General features: G+C 41.4%; 1 protein-coding gene across 1 annotated transcript; it reads right to left on the bottom strand.

Annotated features, from left to right (window-relative positions):
• Positions 1-1,392: 1,392 nt before the first annotated feature.
• On the bottom strand, positions 1,393-13,043 carry GET1 (guided entry of tail-anchored proteins factor 1). Its single transcript, XM_034752960.1, has 5 exons — positions 12,911-13,043; positions 8,035-8,200; positions 6,654-6,721; positions 5,575-5,689; positions 1,393-3,183 (listed from the first exon to the last, which is right to left on the bottom strand). The coding sequence occupies exons 1-5, from the start codon at positions 12,998-13,000 to the stop codon at positions 3,110-3,112; spliced, it is 513 nt and encodes a 170-aa protein (XP_034608851.1). The 5' UTR covers positions 13,001-13,043; the 3' UTR covers positions 1,393-3,109.
• Between the last annotated feature and the right edge of the window lie 9 nt (positions 13,044-13,052).

Below are 13,052 nucleotides of genomic sequence, written 5' to 3'. Positions count from 1 at the left end.
TATAAAGTGTTTTTTTTAACACTATAAAAGTAATCATATGTAAGCTATGTTTTTATCCAATAGTGGCATGACTAAAAACTGAAGGATTTCAGTGATCTTGTGTCAGAATAAGAGAACACATTAATTCAAATTGCTGTGAGTTTAAAGTTGAAATGCTGGGGACGGACAGCAGACCTTTATTGGTGAAAGGTCTTCAGCTCTGGAATTCAATCATCCATAGCATCCACCAATGCTCAAGCAGGACAGGCAGCCTTTAGGGTAAAATGCAAGATCTTTCACTTCAATCTGGATTTCTATGTGAGATTTTTCAGCTGGCTGAGGTGACTGATTTGCTTTTATGGTCATTATTTGGCCCTGATACAATAAAAGTTAAAGTTCAGTCCTGAAATATCTTCCAAAATTCAAACAAAATTATATTTTCACCAGTTCCAGAAAGCTCTGAAGCTTCATTCGTTGCCACTGAAAGTTAGAATTCCTCAAAGCACCCCATCCCAACCACAGGGCTCAGGTGATGAAGTCTGCACTATTTTGCCCATTGAATGTATTGTTTTGGAAAAGTAGGGGATGTCCACTTCTCAAATAGCCTTGCCTTTGTTCACTGTTTTTTTTTAATCTGTAGTCACTTAAAGTAGGATATTTCAGATATGTAGCAAGGGTCAGAAAGGGAAAAAAAATCTGTCTGATTTAATTTTCAAAAAAGTCAAGGACATTTAAAAACAGTAGAGTGAACATTAATTATCCTGTAACAGATTCTAGTCACTTTTCAGGATTAAGATACCCTGCATGTGTTCACATAAGAGTAATTTTCTTGGCACTTGATAGCTTTTTTCTTAAAGATAAAATACTTTGATTAAACTTTGCAATGAAAAATTTCAAAGATGGTTGGTAGTGTGATCAAAAATGCATGAGGAAAGAATATCTATGAAATGTCAATATTTCTCGTGTGATTATAGCCATACCCAGCATATGGAGCAGTCACATTCAAAAAATACTTAAACCAATAACTTTGTTCACAGTTCTCAGAGCCCAAACTTCATTGCTCTTGCTCTCACAAGGAGTTTGATTAAAGAAATCAACAGGATTACTTGTATGAATAAATAGAGCAAGACTTGGCCTAGTAAGTGTAACCAAAATAGACAACACAAATCTACTGCTAAAGCAGCTTTTCTTTTGGAAAAAGATGCTGCTCCTACTGGTCTTGCTGCTCTTTCACTTCAAAACAAATGAAATGCAAGACTTTTGAGCATCATCAGATGCATCTAGGGGACCAGTGTTAATAGCATGGTTAAAATAATCTACTTTTAGTGCCTCAAAGTTTGTGTATGTAATGCACTGTTTCCTTGTTTATCTCCTTAGGTAGCAACTACCAATTATCTACCAATATAATGCTCATTAATCTTTTCAAAAGTTTTAATTAAAATGAACATGGAAAGAACCACCTTATTTAATGAATAAAGAAACCATGCACAGCGGTTCTCAATCCCTGTATTTTTTTCTTGGTGCTGCATATTTTATCCATAAATATTAATACTGGCTCAACATAACCAACAAAAAAAAAACAAATTAAAAATTAACATACAAAGAAAAACATTTCATGCACACACACAGAACAGATATCATGACCTTAAGAATTCATTCCTAAACAAAGTGTTCATTTGGGGGAGGGATGAGAATCAGGCACACCCCGCTAGGACTATGAAGGGAACTGAATGTAGTGGAACAGATGCAGGTCCCTTGCACAGGGAAAGCAGGTGAGCCAGGGTTCCTGGAACTTATGCAGGAGTGTTATGTGCCCCTTTCCACATGAGTTTTTTCCATGCCAGTGTAGAGGCATGCAGGGCTTGTGGATCAAGGACTCTGCCAATCCACTGACCACTGGCCTTTCAGGAAAGGAATGACATGGGCAGCAGACAGTGTAGCCAAGCAGTTGCAAAACAGTTTATCACTGTTCGGCAGGCTAGTAGGGAGGCCCTTCCCCTGCAGGACCATATGCATCCAGCCTGTTTACTGTAGCTTAGCACTGGGGAAAAGAGGATTCACTCCAAAAAGTAAAGTTTTTCCTCTGCTAATTATCATTTTCTTCAAGATTTTCTATTACTTTAGAAATCTAAGTCCCTGACTTACTTTTTTACCTTGCAGACTATCTTGGGCTATCCTGGAAGATGACATTACTCATATTTTGAAATGTTAGTGATTGCTCTTCCTTCTGAAGTTTAAACATTTCCTGCTTCTCCTCCTCAACCATGAAACAGGAGGAGACTGGCCACATTGTTCCTTCCCAAGACGGTGCAAGTTGAGAGATAGGGGGAAGAGAAGTACTTTGAGAGGGAGAATCAGGTCTGGGGCTAGGAAGAGCCATTTCGGAGAGGAGATATAATACGTTCAAGCAAGTGGGTCTCCATTGTCATTTGGAAGCAGACAGGAACAAGTAACCAGCCACCACATATCTGGCAGTTGAGAGAGGGCCAGGGGACAACTTTAGATTTCAACTAAATCAGCAGTGCATCTTCTAAGACAGCCCACGAATGCTGAAGTCTGCAAGGTAAAGTCAGGAAATCACATTCTAAAATAAACAAGCAGTAAATCTACCTCCCTACTCCACCAAAAGAAAATTATACTTCTCCCAAATAAATAGTAAAGCCCCAAAAGAATCCCCACCCACTCTGTAATTCACCTTAAAAAGCTATAGTTAATCCAGCATTGCAGCTGATTCTCAGTGAAATTGTAGTGACAAATTCTTGTTTCTGCAGTTAACCAGTGTATATACTAGCCATCAACAACAAAAAATGAGGCTTTATCAAGAGTAATATTATTCTTTAAAAGTTGTTGACTAAGAACTTGAGGGCTAAGTCAAGGGAAGAAGGTATGACCAATAAACCTTATTGATAAATATTCAATTGAAATAATAAAAGATGAAAATTAATTCATGCTTAATTATTACACTGTATACAACAATTGCTTCCTTAGATAGAAAGGGCTTTTCTCCCTTTATACACCAGGAGTGAAGTACTTAGGGCAAGCTCTGTATTTTGTCTCTCGTAAAAGACTTCAGGACTCCACTTTCTAACTATAATAACGGAAATGCAGTTCAGAATTCTGGGATTCCTTCTCAGCTGAAAGGGTGAAGCATAATGGCCACAACTTTGTTGCAGACCACAAGCCAGCATGTAATTCCAACACCACCTGAGGAGAGAGAAAAGCATCGTATATTATTGTATCAGTAACTCTCAAACACACATCTCTAACTCTGGTAAGTAACTCAGGAAGTTTCAAAAATGAAAATTTTAAGAAATCAAGGGATAAAGTATTTATACCTAATTCTGAGAGAATCTGAAAGTCAGGGAGATGGTACTGAATTAGAGGTACAGTATGTACCAATGCGTGGCATACATATCCTGCAACTTCTAAACATATCTGTTGTGTGATTAGAGATATAACTTTGCGGTTGAAGATAAAGGTGAAGTAGAAAGGGAGCACCAGAGTAGAACCTTCCTTTTAAATTTAAAAAAAATTCAAGGTGAGTAAAAAGAATGTTTCCTGAAAATGCTCTATTTTTTTTAAAGCAATGTTTTAAATATGCATACCCAGGAAAAAAACCTATTAACTCCGTCACTACTGGACTCTCCCTCCAGATACTCTTGTGCTACTGTTTTAAATGGCCTTCCCACTAAAACCAACAGTGTTGACATATAGTAGTTATGTTTGGCAGAATAGAGTGCTTCCAGACTGAAGTACACCAGGAAGTTCAGCAACAATAAAGTGGTAAATAAAACAAAAAGGGAAATATGATTCTTCTTAAAAATTAAGTATTTCAAAACTAAAGAGAATTGTTTCCAAGTGAATGTACAGCTGCACACAAGTTTTTTTTTTTAAAAAAAGTGTCAAATTCTTAGAAAATAGAACAGTAATTTTTAACCAAAAGCTGGATTTTCTTGGCATCCCACAAAAGCTGCTTGACACTGACCAATCACATCCCACAATTCACTTTAGGCTGGCAAAGCAAAATAAAAAACAAAGGGAAAAAGTCTGGATGAGCTTTTAGTTCATCATGTGGTTTAGCATCTCTTTTTGTAAGTTTCTGCATTTTTATGCTACGTCAATTCAGTATCATGTTTAAAAAATGAAAATTATTTCCTTGGGCTAGAGGTGGAGAAACTATTCTTTTCAATGGTTTTAAATGTCTCTGTACTGGGAGCAGCATAATTTAGAAGCATTTTCAAGAGCAATAGCCTTCCCTCATGATTATCAACTAAGACAAAAGAAGAGGATGAGAGAGATAATTGAACAGAACTGTTCAAAGCTTTATGTATTGTTTAAGTAAATGCCTTTCAAGGACTAATCCTTCTCAGCACCATAGAAACACAGTCCTGTCTCGACAAGTTATCATGGTGAATAGGGACCATGCTCAAGAAAGCTTTTAAGTGTTAAAAAGATAGCAACATAATTTAGAATCCTTTGAAGAGGACACCATTGGCACATACAGGCTTAAAATAAAACCTGTCACCTGTGTTTTAGCTTATGGACGGACACACACACACACACGTTACATTGTCCATGCAATCTGCCTGTCTGCTCAGCTCGTCAGTATACAGTAGTCAGGGTCTCCATTCAGAAACATGGATCTAAGACCTGAGAGAAACCCTGAATCTTGAATTTACTGTTAGGTAGTGCTGGAGAAAAGTTCCATTTTTTTACCCTTCTGTTGAAGTTCTTGTTTTCAAAATGATAGATTTTCAAGGATCAGGAAGACAATGTGGAAAGATATAGTATTTTTAAGGTAGGCAAAAGTTTAGATTTGATACGTTGTAAACTGTCTAACACCACCTTGCCAAGGTCTCTCACTAAACACCAAATCCTTCAAAGTCAATGTAAAGCTCTTATTGACTTCAATGGAAGTGGGAGTGGGCCCTGGAGCATTAATTTTCTAAATTCATTTCAAATCACTTTATATATGACATGTACATGATTACTCTAATCAAATGTGAGGTTTTGGCTTTTGTTAGTATAAAATTGATCTCTAATTTATTTTCCCTACATAAATTCCTTTCAACATCTTTTTAGCTTTAACATAATAAAGGAAACACATGCAGTTTCTTTCAGAAGCAAATGCAGGGTTCTGCTAATGGCCAAGGGCCCAGAAAGGAATATCCCAAATGGAAATACGAGACCAGACATCCAGGAAGGCTTCAGGAATTGCTTAAACTTATTTCAGTAAAAAAATTAAAACCAAGAAGGGAAACACTACAATGCATTTCTGCGTATAGGCCCCCATGCAGCCTAATCATGTTTCCTTCAGCAAAGGAAGCTGAGAGCAGGCTGTTCCTTCTCTGATCACTTTTTTCAAATTTCCCATAACGTGAAAGAGGCCTTCATTTTTTATGTTATTTAATATTAAAATTGCAGTAGGGCCCAGAAGCCTGATCAGTAAAGACTGTAGTTTAAAATTCTCTTTGTTATTAGAAAGATAGGTAAGGAAAGCATTTTTATCCTCCATGTGCCCTTTCTCGTTCCACTATTGAACTCCACATACACTTGGAGAGAAGAGAAATGTATACTACTTATACACAATCTTACCTGCCACTCCAGTAGGAAAGGCTACTAAACGCTCCAATGGGGCTAGCCATTTGCTTGGAAGCACAGTAACTGGCTCAGAATAATATTTCCAAATTAGTGAGATCATCAAAGCAGCCTGGAATGGAAATTCCCATTAGCCAGGAAAATAACACATAAAAAAGTATGTTCAAATTTCTATTTTGTGGCAGTAAATTAAAATAGGAATAATTATGAAGTGCGGCTAAACTTACAAATGTAAGAGTGTGCCCATAAAACTACAAAAAGTTGTTACAATCTGGATGCTACTTACATCATCTTAACTATACACACAATATTAAAATGTCAGCATCAGTTTCAAGGAAAATTTCAGTCCAAACAGTTGAAGTCTGGCAAAGTTATACGCAACTGAAAACAGGGTCTTATAACTGTAAATGTAAAGCAACCTTAACAACAGGCAGGGCTACCAGCCCAGCTTACAAAGATAGATAGCACCTATCATCCTGGGCACCAGTTGCCTCTGACATAAACAACAGAGCAATGTCTCCCACCAAAGCCGGAAAACAGCAGACCAGACATTAAATCAAACTCAAAAATCCCTTCTCCCCACAAATACCACCCCCCTTTCCCTCCCCTCCCCACATCAGCAATAACCTCCATCCCTGGAAATAAGTATTTTACTGATGATAGCGTTTGCCATGCTACATATAATCAGAATGTCAGATGCATGTCTATGGCTTTGTCTACATTAGCACTTTTGTCAGCAAAACTTTTGTCGGTCAGGGCGTGGAAAAAAACAAAAACAAAACACCCCTGACCAACATAAGTTTCACCAACAAAAGCGCCGACGTGAACAGTTGCTTCCACCAACACAGCTACCGCAGCTCATGGGGGGTGGTTTAATTAGCCTGGTGAGAGAGCTCTCTCCCACCGGCACAGAGAGGCTGCACTTGTGAGAGAGCTGCAGTGGTACAGCTGTGCCACTGTTAGCTCCGTAGTGTAGACATAGCGGAAGTATTAGCCAAAGCTGCAGAATGGTAAAATATCATTGTAAATATTTGTTTTAATGATCTGTATTCCATCGTAATCAAGTGTTCACTTACTTGTAGAATGTAGAATACAATATTTATCACCCACTTTATTTTGGCTAATTGAGCAGTTCGTGCTTTCACTGTGAAAATAAAAGAAATATTGCCATCTGTATTATTTATATAACAGTAAAGTGCTTACCTCAAACTGGTGAATTATTAATATTTCACTTTCCAAATGAAAATATTCTGCTCAAAGATTAGACTCCTATTTATGTGCTGTCACTGGCAATTTATTATTGGAAAACATAGGCATTCTTTTCATCACCCAAAATATCAGTGTATGCTACAGAGTATCCCTCTGTGAGTAAGATGCTACCTACTTCCTTACTCAAAGCTACTCCGGGGAATGTTTGAAATAGTGGTTCACTAGACAAAGAAATGTCATGGTTAACCAAGAGTTCTATCCCCAACCAAAAGGAATCTCTACAGCTGCTGACCTATGAAAACTTACGTTGGACTAAACACAAACGAGAGAACTCTCTATTCCATAGGGGTAGTGCAATCTCTTTAGCAGACACAGACTATCGCATTAGGCATTCTATCACTGCCTTTTTTTAACCATTCAGGCTCATGGGAATGTTGTCAAGAATACTTTCTTGCCCAGCTGAATAGATCTCATTCAGAATGAAAAATCATTTTAGTGTGACTATTCCAAATAGTAACATCTGACAAGAACGACTGTTTTTCCAATTTGATTTTCAACCGCTGTGGTGCTTCAGAGCAATATAAAGGAATCCATCCAAAAAAATATATCTTTAAACATGGTGGCCCAGCAGCCAAAAGCTTTATTAAACAGCTTTGTAGAGACAATGCACTGTAGTTTTACCAAGAGGTAAATTAGGTGAGGTCAACCACAGGCAGGAGACACAGCCCTGACCTTGTCTAATTAGCTTGTGGTAAAATCTCCAGTCAGTGCCTTGTCTCCATTAGGACTTTACAAAGGGATTGTAACATGCATTAATTATCCTGCTGTAGAAAAAACAAACAAACACCTTTTTGCAACCAAGACATAGCGTTAGTGGCTCACTTTCATGTCTTAAAGACACACTGCTATTTTGACTTGAACTCAAAAAGTCTAGGTGTACTGACTGACCGGATTGTTTCTTCAGACAGAAAATGAAAACTTGCCCTCTGCCTCAGTTTCCTTGTGAATTCCTCTGAAAGGTACTTATATTCCCACCCCTTTAGTATTATGTACAACAGAAACAAAAACAATATTAATAAAACCCTCAAACTTAAAAACAAAACAAAAAACAAGAGAGAGCACTGGATAGGGATAAAGAAAAACGTGAAAGGCTCTACAGATAAGGTCAAATACAGTCAAAATAAAAACATACTTGGAAAAAGATGTGTTTTTAGGTAAACTGAACAAGTGGCAAATATTGCACTCTACCATGAGTTTTAAGTTTGTCAGTCATTTTGTTAATCTTTCTTTCCAGCCGGGCATATCTAGCAAACTCATCCATCATACTAATGGTTGAGAGTTCTTGCTTCATGTTCTGAATGTCGGCTCTCATCTGGGACTCCTGCTCTGCATCCTTTTGTAGCAATCTGGATATCTACAAAAAAAAAAGGAACTTGATCAGCTATTTAGTCAGAATTTAGTATATATTTATTTTCTTAAATATATAAAGAGCAAATACCATACTTTCTATATACTGGTACAATTTAAAAATTATACCACAGAATACATGTACAATATCAACTATAGGAATCAACAACCTCACAGAACAAATTAATCTCTCTTTACTCCCACCCCTCAGAAAAATCTTGATTAAATAAATATGAGGCTGCATAGCCTCAATGTCAACAAATTCTGGTTCTTTGTTAAGCTGTGAAATGGAGTTTGAGTGTTGCGGGCCAGTCACTAAGGGCTTGTCTACACTTAAAATGCTGCTGTAGCACATCAGTGAAGATGCTACCTACACTATTTGGAGGGGTTCTTCTGTTGGCATAGATAATCCACCTCCCCAAGAGGCAATAGCTAGGTTGATGGGAGAATTCTCCCACCAACCTAGCATTGTCTACACGGTGGGCTAGGTCGGTTTAACTGCTTCATTCAGGGCTGTGGATTTTTCACACCCCTGAGTGACAGTTACACCGACCTAATTTCACAGCTCATCTTATTCTCTAGTAGTCAGAGATTGGCTTAACCCCTGAAGCATGATATTTAATATCCCTTCCAAAATTTTTGTTACCTTTAAGTATTACAATTCTGATATCCTTGATATCCATATAAATGGCTAGGTCCTTCTTTGAATCTTGCTAAATTCTTGTCTCAGTGTGAAAAAATATTTCCTTTTTACCTGTTTTAATTTGCTAACTTTTAATTTCATTGACTGTGCCCTTGTCTGGTATTATGAGACAGGGAGAACAGACACTCCAAAGCTTTCTCTATACTGATCATTATTTTATAAACTGGTATCATCTCCCCTCTGATTTGTCTCTTTCTACGCTAAACAATCCCCATCTCTTCAAACTCTCTTCACATAAGTGTTTCCATGCCCCTAATAATCTTGTCTTCTCTAAATTCCCTCTATTTCTGCAATATTGTTTTTAAGATGGGGTGAACAGTACTGCAGTGCTCCAGCTGAGGTGCACCACTGATTTATACATTTTCCAATTTATTTGCCATTCCATCCCCTGTGCATCTTAACATCTTGTTAAGGTGGGATTTTTGTTTTTGTTTTTAATAAACACAGTGCAAGAGGTGCATTGAGCTGGCTACTATAAAGCCTAGATCACTTTCCTGAGCAGATATAATTAACTTCCACCTCACAAAATTCTATGAGTAGTTGAATTTTTTCCCTCCAATGAGCATTACCTTGCATTTACTGACTTTCGTAAAGAACCCAGGAGGAAAAGAAAGAGGAAAGGATATGGCTGATAAAAGTGCACAGGCTAAAGGAGGGTCAGAGAGGACCAGCATGAAACCTAGTGGGGCATCTAAAGAAGCTGAGTGCTGCAGTTACAATTTCTGGGATAGTAGTACTCTCCATTAAGACAAATGTGTACAGGTTCTTCATTTTAAACTCTTTTTACTTTTTTCCAACTACTAAATAAAAATATTTTGTCTATAAGTCAATAGCCCTGGTCACAGGTTCCTGAAAGGAGAAAACACAAGTGTCCAAAACCAAGTCAACCTTCAGTAATAAGTGGTTGATAGGCATGGAGTAGCATACCTGGTTCCCTATCTAAAAGTAGAATTGTTTGATTCCATCCCAAAACAGGAGAGGACAAAAAGCCTAACACTTCAGGGGGGCAAGTCACTCAGACAACAAAAAGAAAACAGAGTTGCAACTAGTAATGATAACATTGATCTGAGTTTTTTTACTTATATAGTTCTTTGGTTTTTCTAAAATAATTTCAGTATACCTCTTTAAGTGTTCCATTACTTAGTTATCCTGAGATATACTGTAAGAATGGGCTTGGAGGGAAAAAGATTTTGCAGTGTATCACTTGCTCAAAGAAAAATAAACAATCTCTCTGCCTAACTTAAAATGAGAATCCACAATCTGAATTTTGGTTTATATGGACTTATTCTAGTTTAGAGCAGTGGTCTCCAACCTTTTTACGCACAAGATCACTTTTTGAATTTAAGTGCAACCTAGCATCTACCCCGCCCCGCTCAGTCCCTCCCCCCCGCTCTCTCCGTCCCTCACACACTTTCACTGGGCTGAGGCAGAGGTTCGGGAGGGGGTGCGGGCTCTGGGCTGGGGCCGAGGAGTTCGGAGTGTGGGAGAGGGCTCTGGGCTGAGCCTCGGGAAGGGGGTTGGGGTGCAAGCTCTGGGAGGGAGTTGGGGTGCAGGAGGGGGCTCCGGGCTGAGGCACAGTGTCAGGGTGCAGGAGGGGGTACAGGGTGCTGACTTCGGGAGGAGGCTCTGGGCTGGGCTGTAGGCTCCTGCCGGGCGGCACTTACCTTGGTAGGTGACACAGCAGAGCTAAGGCAGGATCCCTGCCTGCCCCAGCCCCATGTGACTCCTGGAAGGGGCCAATGTGCCCCTGCGGCCCCTGGGGGGAGGAGGGGGCCACATGTCTCCGTGCGCTGCCCCTCTGCAGGCACCACCCCTGGAGGTCTCATTGGCCACTGTTCCTGGCCAATGGGAGCTGCAGGGGCGGTGCTTGCAGGTAGGAGCAACACACAGAGACCCCTGGCCCTCCCCAGGGCCGTGCTGGCCACTTCCGAGTGGCATGGGGCTGGAGCAGGCAGGGAGCCTGCCTTAGCAGCAGCCCTGCTATATCACCAGACTTTCAGTGGCCGGAGATCATGATTGATTGTCAAAGTCTCCAGGATCTACCAGTCGATTGTGATCAACCGGTTGGTGACCACTGCTCTAGAGTTTCTAAAGATTTCTGAACTATTGTCGATAAAATAGAGCTGTTATGACTTTCAGTAACATGATAATGCTGAATAGCTACTTCAAAAGGGATGTTGTTAATATTTAACGTAAAGATTTTCTCACGGTTATTTTTAGTAAGTCACAGAAAGGTTGTGAGCAATAAAGAAATTAATGGAAGCTCATGATTTGTCTGACTTTTACTAAAAATAATGGGGATGGGGCTTGACGGTTGAATAACTGAATACAGACGACAAAAAAAGATTCAAGAAATGTTTTTTGACAAATAGATTCCTTACTGGGCAAATTAATTAACACAATATAATCACACCAGTTCCAATTATTTTGGAAATTTATTTCAAAATGCCTGTCAGCAAGTATGTCTATAACAATACAGACAAAAAAAAGATTCAAGAATTTTTTTTTGACAAATAAATTCCTTACTAGGCAAATGAATACAGAACTCTGAGTAATAATTCATTTAAACTACAATACAAAATTGTATTTCCCGCACTTCTCGGAAGTGGTGCCAAGACTTGGGGGAGTCAGGGATAATGGAGGAGCTGAAAGAGAGGCAAGTAATTGCTGGGAAGGAGCCTGGCAGTGAGGAGGGTTGGTGGGTGTGGATGAGAGAAGTATGGAACAGTTGTGGTTTTTGGGGGGAGATTTTTAGGGATCTGAGGAGCCTCCCCCATGCAGACCCTGGCTGACCCCTAGCCTCTCTCATTCAGTCAGGCACATCTGCCCCAGTCCCTATGTGTCCCTGCATCGCACCCCCTCCCATTCAGCCCCCATCCAGATGTCCCCCCACTAGTCCTTCTGAACCCATCTATGTGACCCCCCCCCAGCATCCCAACCTCCTCCCCCCCCCCTTGTCTGTCCCCATATCCCATGCCTCCTCACCTGGCCCAATGGGCAGAGCCAGGCTTGCTGAGCCAACGGCCCTCTAGTCTAGTGCCATAGCAGCCCCGGTGGGCGAAAGGTGTACCTGCTGCACCTGCCCAGCAGAATGTATTTTTTGCAGAGAAAAAAAATTCTGTGGGGGAAATGAAATCATTCTACATGTGCACAGAATCCCCCCCAAGAGTACAATAGGTTCAATGTATGTGATTTTATGGATGAGGTTGTGGGAGGAGTACAATCTGTGGCTGGACACAAGACAGTGATGTATACAGGGTGACTAGACAGCAAGTGTGAAAAATCAGGATGGGGGTAATAGCCTATATAAGGAGAAGGCCCAAATTAGGACTATCCCTATAAAATGTAACATATGAGGCCTCTTGGTCACTAAGCGCCACCAGGGAATGTTTGGGGTGGGGGAAGTGTCAGTTTTTCGGGGACTCGAAATGAGCTTCTCCGTTGGGTTTCCTGACAGTTGATGAAGTCCGTAACCTAGCCGGAGCTGCGGTGATTGGCTTTTCCTGCAGAGCCCTTTAACGAGCACCTGCCACTGGAACAAGGCCCTTGGCCTCAAAGAACCGGGTACAATTTCCAAGCGCAAAGCCGGTAGTGGCAGCACTCGCCCGAGGCCGGGGCACAGAAAACCCGGGGTGGGACGAAGCGTTTTACAGCCTTGAGTCATGACGGCCTCGGCCGGGCCTTTGCCAGCCAGTCCCCGGGGCCCAGCCTGGGCTCAGGAGACCGCGGCTCAGCTTCGCGCCCGCCCAGGCTCGCTGCGCTCGTGCCCCAGCCCGGCCGCCCCAGGCTCCCGAGGAGACGCGCACCGCAGCCGGGCGGCGCCGGGCAGAGCCACGCGGGGCTGCGGTCGCGGAAAGCGGAAAACATCGGGCCGCGCCAGGCCCGCAGCGCGCCCCGGGGACTCCGCGCCAGGGTCTCTGGGGTCCGATCCGCCCGCCGGGCGCTTACGGCCACTGTCGCGAGCGGGGCCTGACGGTTGCTAAGGAGGGAGCCCGGCGCGCTGACGTCACTTACGATGGAGGAGCAGGAGGGCAGGAGGATTTTGAGAAGGTTGCACAGAAACACCGAGCTCAGCACGAGCAGCCACGCGCCGCTCTCCGCCATCACCCACCCACCCCCTCGCAGCCGCCACCGAACTACCGTCACAACGCGCACG

This window comes from Trachemys scripta, chromosome 1, assembly GCF_013100865.1.
Source record: "Trachemys scripta elegans isolate TJP31775 chromosome 1, CAS_Tse_1.0, whole genome shotgun sequence".
NCBI lineage: Eukaryota > Metazoa > Chordata > Testudines > Emydidae > Trachemys > Trachemys scripta.
The sequence above is the reverse complement of the archived record's forward strand: the minus strand, read 5'-3'. Positions and strand labels throughout refer to the sequence as shown.

Excerpts from the sequence above, each read along its gene's own strand:
- GET1 (XM_034752960.1), bottom strand. The coding sequence starts at position 13,000 with ATGGCGGAGAGCGGCGCGTGGCTGCTCGTGCTGAGCTCGGTGTTTCTG. Across the intron at positions 8,201-12,910 it reads TGCCCTCCTGCTCCTCCATC|ATATCCAGATTGCTACAAAA; the intron begins GTAAGTGACGTC and ends TTTTTTTTGTAG. Across the intron at positions 6,722-8,034 it reads TGACAAACTTAAAACTCATG|TGAAAGCACGAACTGCTCAA; the intron begins GTAGAGTGCAAT and ends TTATTTTCACAG.